The sequence below is a fragment of the Mustela erminea genome, chromosome 1 (assembly GCF_009829155.1).
Source record: "Mustela erminea isolate mMusErm1 chromosome 1, mMusErm1.Pri, whole genome shotgun sequence".
NCBI classification, from domain to species: Eukaryota; Metazoa; Chordata; class Mammalia; order Carnivora; family Mustelidae; genus Mustela; species Mustela erminea.
Window position 1 is genome coordinate 55,678,433 of NC_045614.1, and position 24,568 is coordinate 55,703,000.

At 53.0% G+C, this 24,568-nt stretch overlaps 1 protein-coding gene across 5 annotated transcripts in view; it reads left to right on the forward strand.

Annotated features, from left to right (window-relative positions):
- Nucleotides 1-23,870, forward strand: part of GRIP2 (glutamate receptor interacting protein 2) — a 92,023-nt gene extending 68,153 nt beyond the window's left edge. For 2 of the 5 annotated variants that reach the window (XM_032312098.1, XM_032313678.1), the window contains 18 exons: nt 547-692; nt 1,561-1,708; nt 1,825-1,994; nt 4,133-4,258; nt 4,594-4,743; nt 7,130-7,316; nt 7,806-7,951; nt 8,745-8,825; nt 10,243-10,309; nt 10,402-10,547; nt 11,397-11,541; nt 13,023-13,162; nt 13,836-14,015; nt 15,031-15,202; nt 16,864-16,969; nt 20,800-20,943; nt 21,391-21,537; nt 22,565-23,870. In XM_032312098.1, coding sequence (XP_032167989.1) covers nt 547-692; nt 1,561-1,708; nt 1,825-1,994; nt 4,133-4,258; nt 4,594-4,743; nt 7,130-7,316; nt 7,806-7,951; nt 8,745-8,825; nt 10,243-10,309; nt 10,402-10,547; nt 11,397-11,541; nt 13,023-13,162; nt 13,836-14,015; nt 15,031-15,202; nt 16,864-16,969; nt 20,800-20,943; nt 21,391-21,537; nt 22,565-22,723 — 2,560 coding nt within the window. In that variant the 3' untranslated portion in view covers nt 22,724-23,870. The other 3 variants (XM_032312933.1, XM_032314373.1, XM_032315056.1) reach the window with 3 other exon arrangements.
- Nucleotides 23,871-24,568: the final 698 nt, after the last annotated feature.

Here is a 24,568-nt window from a genome sequence, read left to right on the forward strand (position 1 = left end):
TGGCCACCTGTTGGGACAAGCATTCCAGGGTGGGGATTTGACCCAAACCAAGGTGAACCCCAACTTGGGCCCTTCTCCTGGGGGCCCCTGCCAAATTCGTTCCTAGGCTCATTTGTCACCAGGCTAGAACCGCTGCTGAGAAACCAGAGTGGGGGCAGGGAGAAGGGACCTGAAGATGGGCACCTCGAAGCCTCCAGGCTGCCCCCCCCCCGATGCTGTGGGGCCCTGGCAGGGCCAGTGTCCCTTCTGGGCCCTGGCAATCTGCTGTATCCCTGGGGCATCCCTGCACAGGGGTTGAGCCAGGGCTCTGGACGTGTTAAGCACCAAGCAGGGTGGAACATGTCAGAGCTGGTCCCAGCTCTCTTTACATCCCTGCTTCATGGGTGCAGCTGCTCCCTTGGAGCCTCCCCCATGCGTTCCCCCACTGTGCCGTCGCTTCCTCCTTCACCTGCTGCCTGGCCCCCGAGACCCCTCCTTTCCCAGCAGCCTCTCGGCTTGTTGGTGCTCGTACGGAGCTGGGCTGGCTGACTGGGCCCTTCCCTGCAGGGAGGGCTCCTTGAAGGTGGGGGACAGGCTGCTCAGCGTTGATGGGATCCCGCTGCACGGGGCCAGCCATGCTTCTGCCCTTGCCACACTGCGGCAATGCAGCCACGAGGCGCTCTTCCAGGTGGAGTATGATGTGGTCATCCCAGGTGAGTCAGGGGCCTGAGGACTCGGCTGGGGCAGGACGAGACCCAGGGGCTGAGGGGAGGGGTAGCAGGCATAGATCCTCAAAACAGCAAAGGCGGTGTGACCTTGGGCCAGTCACCCAGCCTCTCTGCACCTCTCTGGGCAATAAACGCTATGTGCCAGGCATTGTTGGAGGCCCCAGGGATTCAGGTGAGAGTGACACAGATGAGGTCTCAGTTCTCGCGGAGCTCATAGGGAGGGAGAGGGACAATAAACAGAATAAATCAAATACAGAGAGTGTCCGATGGCAGTAGGTTCTGTTGGAACAAAAAAATCAGGGAGGGACGGGAAAGGCTGGGGAAGAGAGAGGAGCTTGTGGCCCGACCAGGCTGGTTGCCGAGGAAGCATAGAAGGGTCACATTCAGGAAATATGAAAGTTGAATGGGTCTGATGTGCTGACTTTTGGACCCGGTGGCAGGGGTTGGGGTTGGGGGCAGGTGAGAGAAAAAGGAGCTAGGTTTTACTTTCAGGCCACTGGGTGGGTTCCTGGGGGTGTCCTTTCTGAGTGCAGAAAAGTGGTTGTGAACACACAGCTTGGGGCCGGTGAACCGCAGGCCCTACATAACTGTGAGCACCTTAGTTAGTGTCGTCCGGCGGAGCCTTGGGGTCAAGAGTCCCTCAGAGCCGAATCCCTGTCCTGCCTCGGCTGCTGAGGGCTTGTATGAACTTGGACAAGGCCTTTGCCTCCACATGCGTCAGTTTTCTGATCTGTGAAATGGATGCAGTAATCCCTACCCAGCAGTGAGGATTACACCGAGACTGCAGAGTGAGGCTGGGAAGGCAGGTGCTCAGTATTTGCATTTCAAACTCTTCTTTCCTTCCTGGTGCCAGATACTGTGGCCAATGCTTCGGGGCCCTTGATAGTGGAGATAACCAAGACGCCTGGGTCAGCCCTGGGGATCTCGCTTACCACTGGCTCCCACCGGAACAAGCCAGTCATCACCATTGACCGCATCAAGCCGGCCAGCGTGGTGGACAGGTGAGGCACATACTGGGGGCCGCCACCATAGGGGGCTGGGATGCAGGGGGAGAGACCGTGGTCCAGAGCGCCCTTGGGCCGGACCAGCCTCCCTCTTCCCTCTCCCGCCTGGCCAGGAGTGGGGCCCTGCATGCCGGAGACCACATCCTGTCCATCGACGGCACCAGCACGGAACACTGCTCGCTGCTTGAGGCCACCAAGCTCCTGGCCAGTGTGGTGGAGAGAGTGCGGCTGGAGATCCTGCCTGCACCCCAAAGTCGGCGGCCCCTGAAGCCCTCAGAGGCAGGTGGGTCCCTGTGGAGGGCCTCCAGACCCAAACCTGACAGCTGATGGGGAAGGGTGCATGAGGTCCCAGATGCCTGGGCAGGCTACAATGTACTGAAGCAAATGTCCATTCCTGTTGGGAAGCTCAGGTGGCCAAGGGCAGCAGCTGAGGGAGGGGGGAGGGGGGCAGAGGAACACCCTGAATGTTTGAGTTGACAGTCCACTGGCTTGGGTGGCCCTAAGCAAGTTCCATCACTCGTGCCTAAGTTAATAGGAGTATAAGGGCTAGCCTGAGAGAGAGGACGGTCCTTCTGTGCTCTGTGCTGCTCAGATCTTAGATCTGGGGCTCAACACTGGGGTCCTCGGCAGGCCCAGAGGAGATAGCTAGTGAGTCAGGAGGGTCTAGAGTCCCCCCCCAACTTTTGAGGAGTTGGGTCTCCAGACTGGAGCAGGGAGCTGGGGGCTAGGCACTCAAGGGCAGAGGAAGTGGGTGGTCTAAGAGATCAAAGGGCTGAGCCGAACCCGGGGCAGGGTGGTCACAAGGAGGCAGCTTTGCACTCAGAGCCTGGAAGTGCCTCCACCATTCCAAACCTTGGGCTTTGGGTACCAGTGCCAGCACTGCTCCAGCGGAACAGGTGCTTTATATCTCTGAGCCTCAGTTGTCTCATCTGTAGGTGGGAGTGCAGGCTTAGGAGGGGTCAAACAAGGTAGAGGGGCACAGCCCAGTACTGTGGTCTTGGGGGTCAGGCTGTGAATTCCAGGCCTGACACAGTGTGTGGGCAAGGATGGAGTCAGCCCACCCCATCCTTCGCAAGCCTAATTGATCATCTGGGAGAGAAAGAAATCCCGCAAATAAAATGTGGGGAGATAGGCGGTGGGGAGGGTCCATTTCTGTGGCTCTGTGCAGACACATCTCTGCCAGGGTCTGCAAAGGCCCTGTGAAACCACAGTGAGAGCCACTACTGGAGGCTTTGGGGCTTGAACCAGAGTGACTCATTCCCAATATACCTGCTGTGGGCTGGGCTCAGCACTGGGGCTTCCTGTGGGTTATCTTTTTTCCTCCTGTGACAAGTCTGTGAGGGCGGTAGTGCTGTTATCCCACTTTACAAAGTCGGCTGATGCTCAGAGAACCACAGGGCACAGGGCTGCCGACATCCCTCCTGGCCCTCATTAACTGGGCCTCAGCTACATGCCAGGCACTGCTGGAGGCACATCCTACGTCTTAACTCATTCAGATCCTTCCCATTATCGGGGGGAGGGAGGGGGGGCAGCCACTCTCTTAGTCCCATTATACAGATCATGACAATGAGGCACAGAGTTGCCAAAGTGACTTATCTCAGGGACCTGGCTGCTGGCCCGAGGGTTGGCCACGCCCCTGTGTGAGGATTGGAGACGCTGCACAGGGGGCGGAGTCAATTGGATACCCTGCGCCAGGCTGGACCACAGCCCCCTCCAAGCCCCGAAGTGGAAGGAAGAGCTAAGAAAGAGAGGACCTGGGGAGTCTGGGAGGAGGTGTTTCACGGCAGGTGGCTTGGAGGATCAGGTGGGGCAGGTGGGAGAGGCATGATCTCTGGGGTCCCCTGGGAAGTGGATGGAGAAGGAGCACGGAGACTTCATCTGGGGGGAAGCTGTGTGAAAGTTTGGAGAGGAGGAAGCCAGAGCAGCCTGTCTGAAGCATAGGTCTGAGCCAAACTTGGCCAACCCCATAGGGGCCCTGGGGCACATGTCCCTGAGAGCCCAGCAGGGGGCAGAAATGGCCCAGCCCAGTGCCCACGGCTGCTCGGTCCCTGGCCCCTGTGGCCAAGACTGCCCAGGCGACAGCACCGCAGGAGATCCTGAAGGTGCAGGGGCCTGATGCTGTCTGCCAGCTGCACTGCTCAAAGCTGATGGGCCAGGTCTCAGGCTGGGACCACTTTCCCTCCCATCCCTGCTGTTGCTTGGCTGGGTGCTGAGCACAGTGACTGGCACATAGTGGGCATCCGGGACATGCGAGCAGCATCTGAATGCCTGGCTTGGCTTGGCTTGGGGGGAACTCAGGCTGTCTGGTCCTGCTTATCCTCACTTCATCTTGCAGATGGGAGTGTGGAACCAGGGGGGCATGGTGAGTCCAGACTCCGTCTCTAATGCCTGTACCTCTCTCTCCTCTTCCTTGGGCCACAGTGAAGGTGCAGAGGAGTGAGCAGCCACATCGCTGGGACCCCTGCGTGCTCTCCTGTCACAGCCCCCGGCCCGGCCACTGCAGGACGCCCACCTGGGCCACACCTGCTGGCCAGGACCAGAGCCGATGTAATGTGCCCACCTCACTGGGGCTTGTGCATGTTTCATAGGGGAGGAAACCAAGACTCCGAGAAATTAGGAGGTCTGCCTGGCATCACGTAGCATATTAGTGATGAGATGGCCCCCTATCCCTGGCAGCTGGGTTTCACCCAGCTGTGAAAACCCTGCGGTCTTTGAGGCCCAGAGTGGGCGAGACCTGCCTGAGGTCACATAAGCAGTGTTTGAGGTGAAAGGGGAAAGGTGTCCCAGTGTCTCTCCGTGATGGGGTGGTTGCCTGGCACCTACTGTGTGGCAGGGCGGAGGGCCCTTCCAGGGTTCACAGGGATGTGCTCTCATCTCCTCAGCCTTGTCCTCGACTCCCTTTTCCTCGCCGACCATGAATCATGCCTTTCCCTGCGCCAACCCCAGCACTCTTCCCCGTGGATCCCACCCCATGAGCCCCCGGACCACAATGGGAAGGAGGAGGCAGCGAAGAAGGGAGCACAAGAGCTCGTGTAAGTAAGCCATGGTCTCCTCCCTCCACTTTGGGCTGCCTGTATAGCTGAGAGCTTTGCCAAACGATGGGGATATTTGGGATAGGGTCCCAGGTGTGTGTGTAGAGTCATTAAACAGCATGAGTGGCCCACCAGGCTGCCATGGATGCTGTGCAGGTTGTACACAGCACAAGGATGCACCTGAGGGATGTCAGTCACTTTGTATATTTTAGTTTTGTATTTTGATTTTAGAAAATTCCCAGATGGTGATGGCAGAGTGTCTCAAGGAAAGGATACCTTTTCAGATGTGCATAAAGCTCTCACAGTAACTCCATTTCATTTTCTTTTATTCCGTGATTCATTCATTCAAGGAGAAAGTCTGAGTGTGGTGTGGTTGTGTCTATACCGCCCCTCTGACATTTTTTAATTTCCCCTAAGACAAAGACGTGTCGGCCTGAGACTAGCCATCCAGGATGTAATAGTTTGTAATAATTTTCATTTTTATTATATGTGTGTGTGTATACACATACACACATATGTATACACACAAACATATATTTCTACTTCCCTTTTGTATATATAAGGCATTTCTCTTTATTTACGATCACTATGTATACAGTTCCCTTTTGAAATGAAGGTATTTAAGTATTTTAAAAAGTGAATAAATGGAAGACAAATAATAGTGAATGATAATGCAGGAGACCTGTGGAGGTAGCAAAAATCACAAAAATGCCAAGATTTTTTAAGTCTTTCCTGGGAAAAGTCCTTCCTTCGCTGATGTAGAAAGTTTATCCAGCCTCATGCCAGGTGAGCTGCGGAGACCCCCAGGAAGGATGAACGGCCAAACTGGGCCATTTGGAAGTGAGCCAAAAGAAGGAAAAGAGGAGTATAAATCACCTGGCATCTGAAATATGGTTTTGAGCTTCCTGGAAGCCAGGGTGAAAAGGGAAACAGATTTCAGACTCAGATGAGAGGTAAAATATGCCTTTACTAACCACTTTTGTCAACCACCAAAGCTGGGAGTGTATAGGTGAAAAGATTCAGAAATGCTGTTCATAGGCAGGGGCATAGGGAGGCTGGGGGCTCTTGGGACCACTTATCTATCCTTTTCCTAGGATAGATGAGTAATAAAATGTTATCATTATTATTATTGATGATAATTATTTAATTAAACAATCTGAACACCTCCTATGTACCAGGCACCATTCTTATTATTAGGGATGTAACAATGAAAATATAATAAATACAAATATAATAATACAACATATGCAACAACCTATAGTATATTACACATATTTTAATGTGTAATATAAAGTATAACAAAATAGTAATAAAGATATAATAGTATAATATAATTAGAAGTAGAATTAATATGATAAATTATATTTAATAAATGATATCTAATGTCCATGTTAATAATACAAATGTATTTCATATACAGAATGTAAAACAATATACATTAAGTAACATAATATATCAAATAGAAAGTTTTCATACGACCCAGCAATTTCATATCTAGGTATATGCCCAGGAGAAATGAAGACATATGTCATGTTCAACCAAAAACTTACACATGAATATTCATAGCAGCATTATTCATTTTCGCCAAAAGGTGCAAACAACCCAGATGTCCATTAAGAGATGAATGCATAAACAAAATGTGGTGTATTCATTACAATGGGATATTATTGGGCCATAAAAAAAGCACGAATTCCAGATACATGCTACAATATGGATAAACCTTGAAAACATGCTTCATGAAAGAAGCCAGACACAAAAGGCCACAGATGATAGGATTCCATTTACGTGGAATGTCCAGAAGAGGCGAATCTATACAGAAGCAAATAGGTTAGTGGTTGCTTAGGGCTGGGAGAGATGGGAGGATTTGGGCCAATAACCGACAGGGTTTCTTTTTGAGGTGATGAAAGTGTTCTCCAAATGTGCTGGTGGTTGCACAACATTGTTCATATACTTAAAAAAAAAACAAAACACTGAAGTGTACACTTTAAAATGGTGAATACTAGGCTGGGTGAATTATATCTCGATAAAGCTGTCTTCAAAATTAACGTACCATGGGCTGTGGTATTAGAAGAGCGTTACAATGAAGCTAACAGCAGGTGCCAGTGCACCCCTCAGAAATTCTGTTTTACGATGTGGCAGTCCCAGGAGCTGGTGTCCTTCCTTCATCCTTGTCACGGGCCTGTTGGGTGGGACTGGCCCAGGGCAGAGAGCGCGTCAGAATACACTGTGACTCTGCTGGCCGAGGGAGGAGACAGGGCCCGCACTCACTCGCCCCTCTGACTCCAGGTCCTTAAGCCTGGGCATGGGTTGGTGCTGGCAGGAGGCGCTCTCTCAGCAGTCTCAGGTGGGACTGCCCATCTGAGAGCCATGCCCGCCTGTCCCACAGTGTCACTGGCCTCCAGTACAGTAGGGCCTGGGGGTCAGATCGTGCACACGGAGACCACGGAGGTCGTGCTCTGCGGAGACCCCCTCAGCGGCTTTGGCCTCCAGCTCCAGGGAGGCATCTTCGCCACCGAGACCCTGTCATCCCCTCCCCTTGTGCGCTTCATCGAGCCTGACAGCCCTGCAGAGAGGTGAGCCAGCAGCCCTTGCCCCGCTGGGCCTGCCACCCTCCAATTCAGGAGGCTCACAGACAGCCAGGGCAACAGAGTCCCATGGCAAGCCTGGCTTCACGGGGGTCCTCCACTTAATCATCCCACCCATTCCATCACCAGCCCCACTTCATAGTTGAGGAAACCGAGGTGCTGAGACGCTGATTCATTTGCCCAGGGTCACACAACTCGTGAGTGACCCAGGACTTGAACCCCTGTCTGTCTCTAGTCAGGGCCCTATATACGTATCTCATAAGGCACGTGTCCTCGCCCTTGGACAGACAACTGAGGCCCACCGATTTCACTCTCTTAGCCAGAGTCATCAGGTAGATTGCCTGGGGCTCTATAATGGGCCCACAGCGGAGCTGTGAGTCAGACCCCAGCCTCGCCCCCACATGGCATTCCCGTGCCCCAGGATTGGCAGTGATGGTAACAGAGTGGCTTCTCTCTGTCGGGCTGCCCGGGGTTCAGGTGTGGGCTGCTGCAGGTGGGGGATCGGGTCCTGTCCATCAACGGTATTGCCACCGAGGACGGGACAATGGAGGAAGCCAACCAGCTGCTGCGGAACGCGGCGCTGGCCCACAAGGTCGTGTTGGAGGTCGAGTTTGATGTGGCAGGTGAGTGAGGGCCCCTACCTTCCTCCTCACGCTTTGGGATCCTGTGCGCCCTCCTCCCTTTATCCTGCTCCTGCCTGGGGATGTCCATGCTCTTCCAGCCCCATCCCTCTCCCACCTGGTGACCTTCTCCAAGAGCATTTGTGGCATGTGCCTGAACACCAGTGGTGGCAGGGAAGAAGGGGAGGCAGGAATCCCACATGCCAGCCTGAGGGCTGGTGAGGGATTTTTGTGCCAAAACACGACCTAAGGGAGGGCAGAGAGGAGCTGAAAATATTCCATGTCCCTTGGCAGGCCTTAGGCAAAGAACCCCAAACACACTCAGGTTAGAACTCTGGTCTTGTGATATGGACATTTTGTGACTTTGGACAGGACTCTCTTGCCCCCACCCCCACCCTCAGTTTCTCCAACTATGAAGTCCTACTAGTCACTACAGTGAATATTGCTTGGGTTAGATGAGCTCAATCATGTAAAAACACCCTGCCTGGTACATGGTAGGTGCTCAGTAAATTGTTGGGGATGTGAACTGGGTTGGGTTTCACTCTGGGGAAACCCCTGGCTGGCATTCCTGGGGTCTAAGTGCCAGCCCCAAATCTGCTCTGATCGGATAGGTTGTCTGAGACAAAGGTCAGCTCACCATGCCTCAGTTCCCTCCACTGTCAGGTGGAAGAAGCAGGATGGGGTTGGGGCAGTGACTTTGCAGTCTCTCCCAGCTGGCCTAGAATGGGTGGGAAGCTGGGACTCCCTGCACCTCCTTCCTTGGGTCTCACACACGTCCACATGTGTTTGCACGCAGAGTCCGTCATCCCGAGCAGTGGCACCTTCCACGTGAAGCTGCCCAAGAGGCGTGGTGTGGAGCTGGGCATCACCATCGGCTGTGAGTCCCTCCCCACCATTCAGTCCCTGCCCCAAGTGAGCCGTCTGCTGGGGGAAATTGCACATCTCCAGCTCAGAGGAGAAGGGGATGCTCCTGGTGGGAAGGCTGGCTTGAGTTCCCTCTGCCTGCAGTGCTCCACTCTGTGTTCTCGGGTGACACCCCCTAGTTGCTGGAAGCCTCAGTTTCCTATTCTGCACAATGGGAGTCTCCTGACCAGCTGGGACTTCTGGTGGGATTAAGTGGTTTATAAGGCACCAACCATGTGGGTCAGGTCTGTGAAATGATCCTCGGTCCCCACCATGGGCTTGACAGAGAGCAGCTATCTAAAAGGGCTGCTGCTGCAGCTCCTTCCTACCCCAAACTCCACTCAATGGAGATGGGAGTTTAAACTCTGGATAGGGCTGCCAGATACAGTTGCACAGGTTGTACATGACACAAGGGTACGCATTTGAGGTGGGCTTAACAATTTATTACATTATTTCCTCAATGGATAATTAGAAGGGATGTGCTTGTCTCATCTGCAAAGGTGCCACATGGGCTAGAAGGGGCTCCTACCATCTGTTCACTAATGGGAAAATTAGCCCAGATGGATTTTTTTTTTTTTTTTCTCAAGAAAACGTAGTTACTCATGTAACAACCCATTGTCTTAGGTCACATTCCCCCAGAAAGAGCTTCTTAAAGAGTTACATTCAGGGGGGTTATCAAGAAGGGCTCTTGGAATCAGCATCTGTGTGAGGTGAGGGATGGGGACTGGGCGGACGGAGATGGTGGTTGTGATGCCACCAGTCCCATGGAGAGCTCTAAGGCCAGGAAGGCTTTGGAGGTTGTCCTGAATGAGGCTGGGAGCCAGGCCTTTGCACCACCGTGTGGACCAGGCCACACCCAGGAGCTGTACAACCTTGGCTGAGGCCGCTCTCAGCCAAAGGCAATACCCAGAGAGGGAGCCCTGTGGGAGCTGTTCAACCAGCAATTCCTGCCGCTGGGAGAAGGGAAGACTCAACTGTGGATGGGTCACCCAGTTCTGGGGCCCACCCTGTGCTAGGTGGGAGTGCCAGCCACACATTGCCCCTAAAGGGGCTTACAGTTTGCTGGGAGATGGCCTGAACAGAAGGGAAAAGGGCTGATATGGAACCAGCAGCTTCTATGTGGCGGGATTCACGTTAGGTTTTGCCTCTCTGGTTTAATCTCATGACATCTCCATAAGTTCTTTGGCATCATCCCCGTTTGTGGAGGGGAACTGAGGCAGAAAGGGGGCTGATTAGCTCACGGTCACCAGGCAGGAAGCAGTGGGAACATGGCACATGGTTTAGTATTCGGGCCCCAACTCCTGGGCCCTCCCAACCCCACTCCTCAAGGCTGAGGCCATCGAAGGTTGGATTCATGGCTTCTTTTCCCCCCTGCCACTCCCCCGCCCCAGCGACCAGCAGGAAGCGAGGAGAGCCCCTGATCATCTCTGACATCAAGAAGGGCAGTGTGGCACACAGGTAGGAGTGGCCCTGGGTACAGGGTAAGGGGAACAGTCCAGGGGGACTGCCACGTGCCAGGCTCTTCGCGTCTCCCACCCCTGTTCCAACAGGACCGGCACCCTTGAGCCGGGTGACAAGCTGCTGGCCATCGACAACATCCGCTTGGACAACTGCCCCATGGAGGATGCTGTGCAAATCTTGCGGCAGTGCGAGGACCTGGTGAAACTGAAGATCCGGAAGGACGAGGACAACTCTGGTATGGCCACCACCGGGCCCTGCCACCTCTCTCGGTCCCTACACCGGAGCAGTGGGCTCCAGCTTTCAGTTAGGGGCTCCCTCTGGCCGAGGAGGGTGGTTGCCAGGCTGCTGGGGGAGACTCCTTGAATGAGCAGATGCAAGGAGGGAGCCCCGCACCAACATCTCACGGTCCCTGGGACAGCCTGGACCCTCTGCAGCCAGCACAAAGCCTAGCAGAGGAGGCCCACAGGGGGGCAGCAGTGAGCCAAGGGGTGGGTGGGGCAGGGATGGGGAGGGAGTGTGGGGGCCATGTGTGAGTGAAGAAGTAAAGGCTGTCGACTCCGACACCTCTGAGATCAGACAGTTGACAGGAGTGAGTGGCCTGGACAGGGGTAAGAAAAAAATGATGCAGTCTGGGCAGGCAGTAGGGAAGGATGAGGCTGTGGCCCCTGGAGAGCCAGTCCATTATTCAGAGGTTCAGCTGCCAACTCCTGCCCTGGGAAGGATGGTCTTTTGTGGGCAGATTCTTCTTCTTCATCATCTTTTTTTAAAGAAAAGCCAAAGTCTGGTTTCTTCTTATTCTCATGATTATTATTTTGTGTCCGGGGTGAAGTCTATAGTTTAGAATGTTGGCTTCATGATCCTTTTCTTCTTTTTTCCATGGGGTTTGGGTGCAAGAAAACATTTGTGGAGGCAGAGGTGGCCTCAGGGTCCCTGGGCAGTGCCGTCTGAAGTCATGGCACAAGTAGATAGAAGAGTGAATGGATGAATTTGAGGGACTAATTTCACCAGGGCACTGGGGGCTGGGGGCGTCGAGCTCCAGGGTCCTGCCCCGCTGCACCCGACCTGATGGGTGCCGCCTTTGCAGATGAGCAAGAGACCACAGGTGCCATCAGCTACACAGTGGAGCTGAAACGCTACGGGGGTCCCCTGGGCATCACCATCTCGGGCACAGAGGAGCCTTTTGACCCCATTGTCATCTCAGGCCTCACCAAACGTGGTCTGGCTGAGAGGTGAGCTGGGGTCCTGTGGGATACATGCGGACCGTCACAGGGCAGGGGTTGGACTCTGGGAACAGCCGAAGTGGATTCTGACATCAGTTCCAAAGTCGAAGTCCTGGGTGGCATCAGGCCTGTCCCTTTTCTCTCTGAGCCTCAGTTCCACAGAGGCAGACCAGCCTCCCTCTGGCAGACCTGCCTCCCAATCTGGAGATTCAGCATTTCTGGAAAGTCAGCATGGTGAGCCTTTTTAGAGCCCCTGCTGTGTGCCTTCAATCCTGGCACAGCCTGGAGCTGTTCTGGAGGCATTAGGGGCCTCCCTGCTGTCCTCTCCTCTGGGGAAGCTGTGAGAAGAGGGTGTCGCAGGCTGTCCAGACTGGGGGGAGCAGGTGAATCTGGGCCCCAGAGGTGGAACAGGGCCCCACAGGGATTATAGGGAGGCCAGGCCTGGGGTGGGGAGACAGGCTGGGCCCCTGGAGAAGGACAGAAGGCTGGCTGCAGCAAGAGGATTGAGCAGGGCGGGGAGTGGGGAGGAACACTGAGCATCGGTGGAGGGCTCCCTGTTCCTCGAGCGCCCCCTGCTGGTCCACTGCAGAGACCAGTGTGGTTGTTTCCTATCTCAAGTGCACTCATCCACTCCACCTTGCCTGGGTACTCCCATGTGCCAACCGGTTCTGGGTCCCCAGGACGCGACAGACAGTCTCTCCTCGCTGGGCTGATCTAGCTCAGTGCTGACCAATTGCAATGTAATGCGATCCCCACATTTCAGTATAAACTTTCTGGTGGCCATATTAGAAAAATGAAACAAATAAAATGAATCCTAAATACATATTTATTTCAACACGTGTAGTCAATATATAAATTATTAACGAGAGTGTTCTATATTCTTTTTTTTTTCATGTTTTGTCTTCAGAACCCATTGTGTATTTTATATAGTCAAGTCATCTCAGTTTGGGCTAGCCACGTTTCGGGACCCAGCAGCCACATGGGACAGACAGCTCTGACCTCCCTCACTCAGCCCACCATCGCCCCCAACTTACGCTCCCGGGCTCCTGGGGATCTGGGTGGGCAAAGCCAGGCACGGTTCCAGAACCTAAATTTAGAGTCAGGCAAATCATCCCCTCCCTCCCAAATTCTAGACTTAATTTTTTTTTTAATTTTTTATTTTTTAGAGAGGGAGAGAGTGGGGAGAGGGGCAGAGGGAGAGAGAGAATCTTAAGCAGGCTGCCCAGCATGGAGCCCAATGCGGGGCTCAATCTCACAACCCTGAGATCATGAGCTGAGTTGAAATCGACAATCGAATGCTTTGCTGGCTGAGCCACCCCTACATCCCCCAAATTCTAGACTTTGTACCTCTATGAATGCTACCCTAGATGACACTTGCTTTTTGTTACAGATGGGTTTAACTGAGGTCCATCAGGCTTGTGCCTGGGGGTTCCTGAGTTCCCTGAAGCCTTGAATGTCTCTCATTCTCTGTCCTGTGCCCCCCTCCCCAGGACTGGCGCTATTCACGTTGGGGATCGTATCCTGGCCATCAACAGTGTTAGCCTCAAGGGCCGGCCTCTTAGTGAGGCCATCCATCTCCTGCAGGTGGCTGGCGAGACTGTCACCCTGAAGATCAAGAAGCAGCTAGACCGTGAGCCTCCCCCTCCTGCCCCTGGGGCCATTCACCCTTTTAGGAAGGGAAATCTCTCTGTACCAGGTTCATGTGCCCAACCTCATGGCATCCTCACCAGATCCTATGGAGCTGGGAAGACACCTGGGACAGCTGAGGAGACCAGACTCAGAGAGGGGAGGGGTGGTCCCAAGGTCACAGCTTGTGTAGGGCAGAGTCTGGGTCTGAACCACCCTCTCCATCACCGCCTGCCTCTCAAGGCTGCTTGTTCTGCCTTAGGGTTGTAGCATGTACATTCCTCAGTTTCCCCTGAATTTGAGCCCTGTGCCTTGGCAGGGAGGCCACCAGCTGCTGTGGAAGGAGCCTGAGATTTCGGGCCTGCCTTCTAATCTGGGCTCCACTGTTGTTCACCATGTGACCTTGGGTGTGTTGTGCAGATCCAGAGCCTCAGAGGTTCCCCAGGGCCAAGTGCAGAGAACTCAGCCTCAGTTTTCCTGTCTGTGAAATGGGTTTGCCCATTAGAGTGCCCCTTCCCTTCTATCAGATTGCTCAGCAGTAGGCTCGGGGCTGGGGGTAGGGGGGCTCGGTGCCTGTGAGACAAACCAGACAGAAGTGGGGAAACTGAAGCTCACTGAGTGTCTCTGTGTCTCTGAGGTCAGAGGCCAGTGGTGGTGACACCCCCTTTTTGTCCTAGGGCCCCTCCCACGACGCAAGTCCGGCAGCCTCAGCGAGGCCAGTGATGCAGATGAGGACCCACCCGAGGCACTCAAAGGAGGCCTGCTGGCAGCCCGGTTCTCACCCGCTGTGCCCAGTGTGGACAGCGCTGTGGAGTCCTGGGACAGCTCGGCCACAGAGGGTGGATTTGGGGGCCCAGGTAATGCCTTGGGGCCCCAGGACCAGTGACATGCTCTCTCTGGACACCCCAGCTGCCACACATTGGCAGGGGCTGTTCTCTCTGCCTCATTCTCTCTCCTCCTCTCCCTGCTTCATCCTTCAGGGCCACTTCCAGAAGGCAGACCCCACCCCCACCAAGACCCCATTGGCCATTCTCAGGGCCCCTCACTGCTCAGAGCATGGAACTCAGGCCTTTGCACATCTTTTGATTGACACCCACAGCCCCGTGGAGTTCCCCACCTTGAGGTTAAGGACCAAGTTGACCTTACTTTCGTCTTTCTCATTCCTAGCCCCAGTGCTCTGTACACAGCAGGTGCCCAAGCAATGTTTATTGCACCCAGTTGAAGATGGGAAGGTTGAAAGCCCCTTCCCACCCTGTCCCACAAGACCAGCCTTAAGATGGACACATCCAGGCTGCCCTGTGAGGCCATAAGCCCCTCCCCCATGCATGTGGAGACCCATGGGTGGCCTCGAGGTTTGGGGGGCATTTGACCCCAGCAGCTGGCCTTCTGGCCTCTCTAAGGCCCAGCTCAGAGAACTAGTGGAGCAAGGCCTCTAAGTGGCCTTGGGTGGCTCCCAGCACTGGGCCTCACTGGTAGTATATTTGCCTTCCCTGGGTCTCTGCTTCCCCATGTCTTGTCCTTGATTAGCATCTCTTAGCTTACTTCTGGGGCAGGGTCTTGAGAGCTCCCAAAGGCAGGCAGAGAGGAATGGTTTAAATAGTGAACCTCCTCCCCAGGCAGGAGGCAGCGAGGCTAAGCCCAGTGGAGCCGGGACAGGGACTTACTTGGAACCCTGGCCATTAACTCTTCTGCTGGGTAATCAGGAGTTCCAGGGGATTCTGGGGGTAGGGACTAGGTGGTAAGGCACTCAGGGGACTCTGGGTAGTCACGTCAGGCAAGAGTGGGCAAAGACCTATCCAGGGGCATCCAGCACAGCTGGAAAAGGGGCGGGAAGGAAGGTAAGTTACAGACATCTCTCTCTCCACCTGGCAGGCTCCTACACTCCACAGACAGTGGCTCGGGGCGTGACCCCCCAGGAGTGGCGGCCCAGCCGGCTGAGAAGCAGCCCCCCACCCACTGAACCCCGGAGGACGAGCTATACCCCGGCCGCCACGGATGAGAGCTTCCCCGAGGAGGAGGAAGAGGACTGGGAGCCACCAACTAGGTCTGTGGTGGGAAGGCCATGAGGGATGAGGCAGTCATGGTCTCCTGGCTCATTTGGGTTGACAGTCCCTGTGCCACAGTGGTGGGGACAGCAGAGAGTCTTGTCTGGCTCCCGAGGAGGGGCGCCTCTCAGGAGAGCAGAGGGGACATCAGGCAGTGTTGCCTTGGCCAGGCTGAGATGGGGATGAGGGTGCCCTAGGGAGAGGGCACAGCAGTGGCAAAGGCATGGAAGGTTTTTGCCTTTCCAGAGTCTGGTGATCTCCTATTCTCAGATGAGCAGCTCAGAACTTGAACCCGACCCTTTAGACTTAGCCCAGATGGCTTGATGGCCTCCTGCAAAGGCCCTTGGGTTCCAAACACCCGCCCTGGCCATGGATATGGTTTGGTAGCATTGGCTTTGAAGGACACAGCATGACCCCCAGAGGTGACTCCTGCCAAGAGCAGGCCCTGTGGAGAAACGGTGTTTCTCATCCAGCCCCAGCCACCCGTCCTGTGCCTGTGCTTTGGACCGGGTACTTCCTTCAGCCTCTAGTGCCTTTCCCTTTCTCTTCCTGGCCAAGGCCTCTGCAGCCTTGGAAACCCAGCTTATGTTCCCCTGCCTCCAGGAGGCTCCCCTCACTTTCCCAAGCACAAGGCATCCCTCCCTCCGCTGGCCCCCAGCCGCTCCTGTGAGCCTCCTCCTGGCACTGGCTGCCTTGTGTGCACCTGGTTAATGACCTGGCTGTTGTCCCTTCTGGGTAGGGCTCCTAGCTGGGTGCCTGGCCCCCAGTGGGTACGGCTGCACACTTTGAAAACGGGAGAACAGGGGCTACACCTTATTCACCGCTGTAGTCCTGGGCCCTGCAGAACCCTGGCCCAGGGAATGTTTGTGGGATTGGTTTGAATGGAGAGAATAGCCTTCAGCCTTTGTCTTCTCATTTTTAAAATGGGAAGGACGGGAGGCAACTATGGCACCTCATCCTCCCTGAGTCCCCTTAGGAGAGAAAAGCTCACGGGCCTTAATAAGAAAGTGCTTTGCAAACCCATCCTTTATAAGTGGCTGGGACTTTGTAAGTGGCAAGTGGCTTTGTCAACTAGGAAGCATGCCAGTGTGACTTGTTACCATTCTAACAAGCCTCGATTTTAGAGCTGATGATGGGCTTGTAACAGTGGAGGCCGTGGGGTGGCCTGGACCCTTCCCCAAGCACAGATACACCATCCTCTCCATCCATCTGTGTCCTCGCTGGTTCCAGCTCTGTCCCTGTCACTGTGCTACAATGCCGTGTGTCTGGGTGGGACCAGGGCCCATCCTCTGGGGCTACACCATGGATCTCCTCTCTGTCTGTCTGTCTGTCCGTCCGTCTGTCTCTCTTCCCAGGCGTCCTGTGTCACCGCTCTCCACCCCGTCTCATCTGCCCCTGTTCTAACTGGCCACCGACAGTCCTGGTCGCCCCTAACTGCGTCTTCTTCCCCCCATCCCGTGTCACCAACCACTGCCCTGGGGCCCCAGCACTGCCACCGAGGACGCCTGCCCGCCTGCCTGCCCGCCCGCCCGCCCGCCCACCCTAAGGCCCTTCGAGCCCAACGCTGGGCCCTGGGGCCCCGAAGACTCCTCAGGCCCCAACCCGCCTGCCCGCCCACCTGCCCACCGGGAGTTGACCCTCTCTGGTTCCTACGTTACAGCCCAGCCCCCGGCCCTGCCCGTGAGGAGGGCTTCTGGCGCATGTTTGGGGAAGCGCTCGAAGACCTGGAGTCATGTGGTCAGTCAGAGCTGCTGAGGGAACTGGAGGTAGGGCCACCCACCCCGCAGACGTTCCTGGGGAACCCCCGTGCATGGACACTACTGATGCGCGTGCCTTTGGAAATAAGCATGTTGATGGGATCCTGCCCGTGCGTGTGTGCACCACACACTCACTTGGCGCCCTCCGTGTACAGGTGTCTTCACACACATGCAGGCTGTGCATGGACACATACAGAGGTGTGATGGAGAGCACTGGCATGGCGCATGGAGGTGTGTGCACATGCAGACGCGTGTGCAGCAGTGGCATGCGTGTGTGCGTGCATGTGAGCATGCTCGTGTATGCACAGATGCGGAGGGTATTTTCACAGCAGATGTGTGTGAGCGCACGTTTGGATGCCGAGGGGCGGTTTTCGAGTCTGTGTGCAGGTACGGCCTGGGGATGTGGTGGTGGGCGTGCCCTGTGGGAGCACGTGGATGTCAGCGTCAGGGACAGCACAGAGGATGAGGGCTTGGGGGAACTGAGAAGTGAATACAGCTTTGTGCGGGGTCAGCACGGCCCATGGTGGAACAGGCTGCCCGGGAAGGTCTAGGAAGGACCCCGCTGGGTCATTTCAGAAACTCCTTCATGCTCTGAGAACATTAATTTAAACTTTCACTTTACTGTACTTTTGCCCCTTTAATCGTTGATTTTTTTCCTCCATCGGTCTTACAGATCACTAGGCTCCTCGAAGAACTGATTTTGGGCTTTGTTAATTCTCTCATGAGTTTCGTGGTTTTCTGTCTTACTCATTTCTGTGTTTAGCTTCTTCTTCATTTGTGTTTACCGTGTTTTCTACCATTGTGCATCCTAAACTATGATTTTACCCACAGACACTGCTTTGGCTGGATTCCACAAATTTTGATTGTGATGCTTTTATGGATCATTCAATTCCAAATATTTCAAAAAATTTTTATTATGATTTTAGTTAAGCCCTGGAATGACACAGAAGTAGAGTGTTTTGTTTTTTATTTTATTTATTTTTTTAAAAGATTTTATTTATTTATTTAACAGACAGATCACAAGTAGGCAGAGAGGCAGGCAGAGAGAGGAAGGGAAGCAGGCTCCCCGCTGATCAGAAAGCCCCATGCGGGGCTTGATCCCAGGACCCTAGGACCACGACCCGAGCCCAAAGGCAGAAGCTTTAACCCACTGAGCCACCCAGACACCCCGAGTTTTGTTTTTTAAATCCAAATTTTAAAACCAATTCATATTGGGTTTTAGTTCATATGTACTATGGCCAGAGAATGTGTTCCATATGCTTTGAATTCTTTTGCATTTGTTGAGACTTCTTTGTGGCCCAGTATGTGATCGGTTTTAGTAAACATTTCATGTATGCCTACAAAACAATGCAAATTCCCTTTTGTTGGGTGTAGGGTTTTCTGTAGATCAAGATTGTTCATAGATTTGTTCAAATCAGCATTCTTAGGAAATGTTATATGGTTTATTTATCTTTTTTGTTGTTGTTGTTGATGGTATGATAAAATTGTCATGAGTGGAGATTCAGCAAGTTCTTGACATTTTGTCATTTTTGTTTTCTGTCCTTTGAGGTTATATTGCTAGTTTCATATAAATTCATGCTTGCTGGAACTTTTTGGTGAATTTTTCTCTTTATTATTCATCAGTATCTCTATCCCTATGTACTTTCCACTTTAAATTCCATTTTCCCGGGGCGCCTGGGTGGCTCAGTGGGTTGAGCCGCTGCCTTCGGCTCGGGTCGTGGTCTCAGGGTCCTGGGATCGAGTCCCGCATTGGGCTCTCTGCTCAGCAGGGAGCCTGCTTCCCTCTCTCTCTCTCTCTGCCTGCCTCTCCATCTACTTGTGATTTCTCTCTGTCAAATAAATAAATAAAATCTTTAAAAAAAAAATTCCATTTTCCCCCATAACAATATGGTTCCACCAGATTTATTTTATTAATGTTTCCTGTCTTTTTTCCAATTTGTTTTCAAAATTACTGTTACTAAGTATGTACATTTATCATTTTAAACATATCTGTTTCATGCTGTCTGTATGTAGCTGATTTTCCCCCCAATCCAAGAACCTTTCTTTTTTTAAAGGTTAGTTCATTTATATTTATTATGATTACTAATATAATTAAACTTAATTCCAGCATCCAATTTATTCTTTCTATGTATCCCACTTTCTCTGTATTTCTAATCTACTATTTTTCCTTTTCTAGCATTGATAAATTTCTTATTCCTCTTTACTCTCTCCACCACCAAAACAGTCATTTTTATAATTTTTATTCTTTTAGTGATTATCCTTAATTCATTTATTTTAATAATCAATTTTTAAATTTAAAATATTTTATTATTACAGAAGCCATATATGTGGATGGTGCAAAATTAGATAAATGAGATAAAATCAAAACTAAAATAAGCAAAATAAAATATAAGAACACAACATTCCCACCACACATAGATCGTGACTGTTAATGCTTCAGTGAGAGTCTATGTATTTTTAGAGTAGTGAAACCATGATGTACACACTACAGCTACTCCATTTCTTTCCATACATAGAAATAACTATCTAATATGTTTTCATCTCTTTTAATACCAAGGTCATACGTAGATTTTCACAGTTGACCCCAAATTTCCCTTTACACCTGGTCTGGCTAAACCAGCGCCCAGTCCATGCTTGGCACCTTGTTATTATGCCTTTTCAGTCTCTCTTAATTTTAGTCCAGCACCTTCTTAATGATGCTAATTTGAAAATTTAGTTTATTAAGATAAAATTCACATAACTTAAAATTTACCATGTTAAAGTGTAAATTGAATATTAAAAGTAAAAAGAATGAATTAAGAAGAATCACGAATACCGTCTATTCACGATGTTGCATTTACACAACCAGAACATTTCTGACATCCCCAAAAGAAACCCCACATGTCCCAGCCACTGTCTGCTTTTTGTCTCTATGGATTTGCCTGTTCTGGATATTTCTTATAAATGAGGTCATGCAGTATGTGGCCTTTCATGTCTGACTTTTTTCATTTAGCTTGATGTTGTAGAACGTATAAGTTCTTCATGCTTTTTATGGCCAAATAATATTCCATTCTATGGACAGACTAACTTTTTGGAAAGATCAGGTGCATTTGACTTTTTCTAGCGAAGTCGAGTCAATGCCTTTGCGCCCTCTCCTTAATGCGACAGGGCCTGTAGAATGCTCCCCTTTCCCTCTAAACTCTCTCCTCTCGTCTCCCTGCTTGTTTATAAATTGTTCACCTAGTTCATGTGGGGTTCTAGTCAGTACTCATTCCGGTTGAAGGCAATTACCTTCTTTGCTCACTGTTGCTTCTTGCATTCTTCTTGCTTCTGAGTTCATCCTTTAAGATCTTTAAATGAGACTCTTGGAGTGGTAAACTCTTTGCGGTTTCATATGTGATTTTATCTTATTTATTTTTGTGATGAGCAAGGTAGCAGAGTGGTTAAGATCCTTGACTTTGAAACCAGATTCTGATTTCAAATCATAATATCTCTTAGCCTGGGTTTTCTTACCTATACAATGGACCCCCGCCCCCCCGCTACCGCCGCCAAAATGGTATTTGCCTGTCTGGTAGTATCGTAGAGAACAAAATGGGTTCTGTGTGTATAGTGAGTAGAACTGAGCTCAGAACAGAGTAAGCGTTACTCATTCAGGGCCAACAATTAGTATTCTGATTGTGGGTGTGATCGAGGATCCCCTCCCCCGCCCATGCTCAGACCAAGAGCCCCAGGAGACCATAGACCCTGTCTATGCTGTGCACCGCTGTGACTCTGAAGGCCGACACAGAGTAGTTGTCCACAGATGCTGACTGCAAACAGCAGGCAAACAGGCATCGCCATGAAGGACTGTGTATCCGCAGGCATCCATCATGACGGGCACGGTGCAGAGTGTGGCCCTCGAGGGCAGACCCAGCCACCAGCCCTGGCGGAGGGGCCAGGAGGTACAAGCGTCCCCTGAAGAGATGCAGGAGCTGTTGCTGCCGACACCCTTAGAGATGCACAAGGTGGGCGCTGGGGCTGGGCACGGGGTATACATATATATACCACTTCCTTAAAGGAGAAGCCGGCCTCCCTTGCCATCTGTATGTAGGTTACTACATAGAAAAATGGAGAAGAAACCTCTCCACCGGTAGCCCTTAGAAGGCTCAGAGCTTCTTGGTAAATTTGAGAGATGAGCAAGTGTTAGAGGGGTGGAAACCTGTCAATACCCCACGGAGACATTCTCCTGAGGGAAGGGAGAGGACTGAAGAAGAACTGAGAAGGAACCCCTTCCCCAGGTTCCCCAATGTGACTGGTGCCGGGAACCGAAGGGTGTGCTGCCATGGAGAACGGCAGGGAGCGCAGCTGGGCTGGGGGCTTGGTGTGGGTTCCACACCAAGGGATTTGGGCTGCTGTGGGGAGCTGGGGCAAAGGTCAGATCTCCAGGGAATTCCTTTTCCTTCTGCTCCCAGGTGACCCTACACAAGGACCCCTTGCGGAATGACTTTGGTTTTAGTGTCTCTGATGGCCTCCTGGAGAAGGGTGTCTATGTCCACACTGTGCGCCCTGATGGGCCAGCCCAACGTGGTGGCCTCCGGCCCTTTGACAGGGTCCTTCAGGTAATGCTGGGCTGAGGGCACCATAGATAGTGTGACCTTTCCTTGCCTCCAGTGGAAGGAGCCCCACTTCTACCCTGGCTGAGTGGCCTTAGGCAGGTCACCTTTTCTCCCTGAGCCCCAGCTTCCTCCTACGTGAAGGGAATGACAACACTCCTATAGTCAGGTCAGGCTCTGTTACGTTGCGGTAACAGCCAGCCCCGAATCTTAGTGTCTTAACACACAAACATTTATTTGTCCACTGGGGGCCGACATGGGCTTGCTCCACCACGCTGGTGGGGGGCTCTGCCCTCTGGCAAATGCCTTCCACCACCTGACATGGGAATGGAGACTGGAAAATCACTTGTGGGTTTTTTTCCTGCCTTCACCTAGAAGCAACACCCACCACTCCCTTTCACAGCCTATTGGCCAGAACCGGTCACATGACCCCGCTAATGGCAAGGGAGCCTGGGAAATGCACGTGAGCAGAGGGAAAGCTCTGGAACTGCACTGGTCCCACCACCTGGCGGTTTTTCCTATGCTCCAGCTGCTTTTGTTCCCCTGGTGTGATTTCTGCTGTGTTGGTGCTACATTTACCGAATATGGTTCCTTTATGGTGGCAGAGGCTTTCCGACTTGGATTTATTTTGAAAGGAAGCTTTTCGTGTCATTAGGAACGAAAAACCAGCACTCCTTGCTTGACATAGAAGGTCACTGTGAAATAAAAAGTCAAAGAAGCAAAGCAACGTCACCAGTTCTAGGCAGGAAGCTGAGTGTGTGTTCTGCTCTTCCATGTTGAAAAAGGGAGAGGAGTGGTGTTAGAGGAGTGGGAAGGATGTCCTGGTGCCCCCTTCGGGGTTTCTCTTTGATAAAACCTAACCAGAGGGATTGAGAGAGTGCTCGATGAAGGAGGACTTCTCTCTGTGTGTTCTAGATGGACCCTGTATCTGGGCTGGGCCCAGGCCCACCCTTGAGGACACCTCATGATTCCTACCTACTTCAGCCTGGGCTCCGCTGATGCCCATCTGTCCCCTTGGCTGTGTTCCCCACAGGTCAACCACGTTCGCACGCGGGACTTTGACTGCTGCCTGGCTGTGCCACTCCTGGCGGAGGCAGGCGACGTTCTAGCACTGGTCATCAGCCGCAACCCTCTGGCACAGAGCAGCCGAGCCCCACGAGCACCAGGCCCCAGCAGCCCCCGGATGCTCTGAAGTCAGCACGTGGTCTGGACACCCCAGGGGCTGCTGGAGTAGATTCTGGCCGCCAGACCTGTAACTGGGCTGGAGACCTGGCCGCTCACTCATCCATCTGTTCATCTGGCAGGCTCTGAGCCACGGACGGAATCTGTCTCTCTTCTCCGGTTCTGCGGTCCCTGCCCCAGTTGGAGTGACATCTAGGTCTTTCTCCATGTTGGGACTCCCAGGATGCCCAGAGGAGCCCCACTCAGTAGGAGTTGAAAAAGGCTGCTCAGCTGGGAGAAGAGGAGCCTAGGAGCTAGGGAGCCCAGCTCATTGGGAGTGTTTTCTCCCAGCAGAGCTGTATAGTTGCAGAGGAGGAGTGAGCTCCCTGTCACAGAGGTGAGCAAATTGGAACTTGATATCCCCGGTGCAATCACGGACTGAGGTGTGAGGCGTCTGGGCAATGGGTCCACACATGCTCAGGTAGTTAGTTGCCCCACAGGGGGAGCATTTAGGGTGTGGCTGAGGGGGCAGTTTTTCTGGACAGCCTCCCACCAAGAGGGATGCCACTCAGGGTGGGAGCCTAGCCCCTTCCCTTCTCCAGAATTCTGGTGTTTGGGGTTTGCTGGCTTCCCCACTTAAGAGGCTCTTGAGCTGGGGTGACTGAATTCCAGGAATCATCAGCTTATTGATTCTGAAAGTGAGTGATTCATTTCCACCTCTCTGGTCTGAAGCCTCCAGGATTTGAGACCTGCAGTTCTTCGCCCTTTGGGCCAGCTTGGTGTCAGGCTTTGGGCTCTCAGCCCCTCCTGCTTTTGTTGGAGGTGTAGGCGCAGATCTATATAAATATACCCCTCTCAGGCCAGGCCCCTCGTGATCTGAGGGAGTCATCTGGGACAAAAGACCTAGGAGTTTTTATTCACCTGCCATTTCAGTGGAGATGGGAAGACCATAGAGGTATCACATGGAAGATGATATATGTCCTCTCCAATCTTCAATCCCATGAAGGAGGAGAGACGCAGAGAGGGAGGCACAGAAGCAAAGGTAGGCAGGTAGGAGAGAGGTGAGCCATTCTCACGCCCAAAGGTGACAGTGTCCAAAGGGGCCATTTAAGAAAGTTTATTCCCACTTGAAATCTGGAACCACCAGCATTCCTTAAAGTCATTGTCCTCCTTTTCCACAGACCAGAAACCTTTTTGATTTTGAGAAGGGCAGAGGCCTGCACCTGGTGGTCTGGGCTGCAGCCCCAGAGATGGAAGTGGGCAGGCTGGATCCCCAGGTCAGGTCTGGGGATTTGCTTTGCTCTGAATGGGGGTGTCAGGAAAATGGGGCACCAACTCCCATCTGCGTCCTCCATGCTGTGGAGGCCCCCAAATGCTCTCCCACTTGAAGGACAGGATGGGGAGTCAAGAGGCTTGTTCTTTTTGCTCTGGGTTGCAGCTTGCTCGCTCTGCGACCCCCCCCCACCTTGGTATGACCCTCTCTGGACAATCTAGGGGAGGATAGTCTCTGAGCAGGTATGGGCCTCCCCATCACGGCCGGAGCCATGCCCACAGGGCACCCTGCCCACTCTGCCCAAGGGCCTGCATTCCCTTGTTTTCTCCCTCCACTTCCCCGCACCCTGCCGCTCCCTGCCTTCCCTGGGGAGCCTTCCATGCCAGGGCTGGACTGCCCATTGCCTCTGCTATTGTGGATTCCTGTGTAAACACCTGCCCCGGGGTGAAAGGGCACTGCCTCCCCCCCCCCCCCCCCCAGCGTAGGGGCACCGAGCAAAAGCCAAGGGCCCTCAGCTTGGGGGCCACAGAGACATGGCCACTGGAAGCTGCAGCTGTGTGAGCCTGGGCAAGTTGCCCAGCCTCTCTGGGCCTCTGGCAAGGG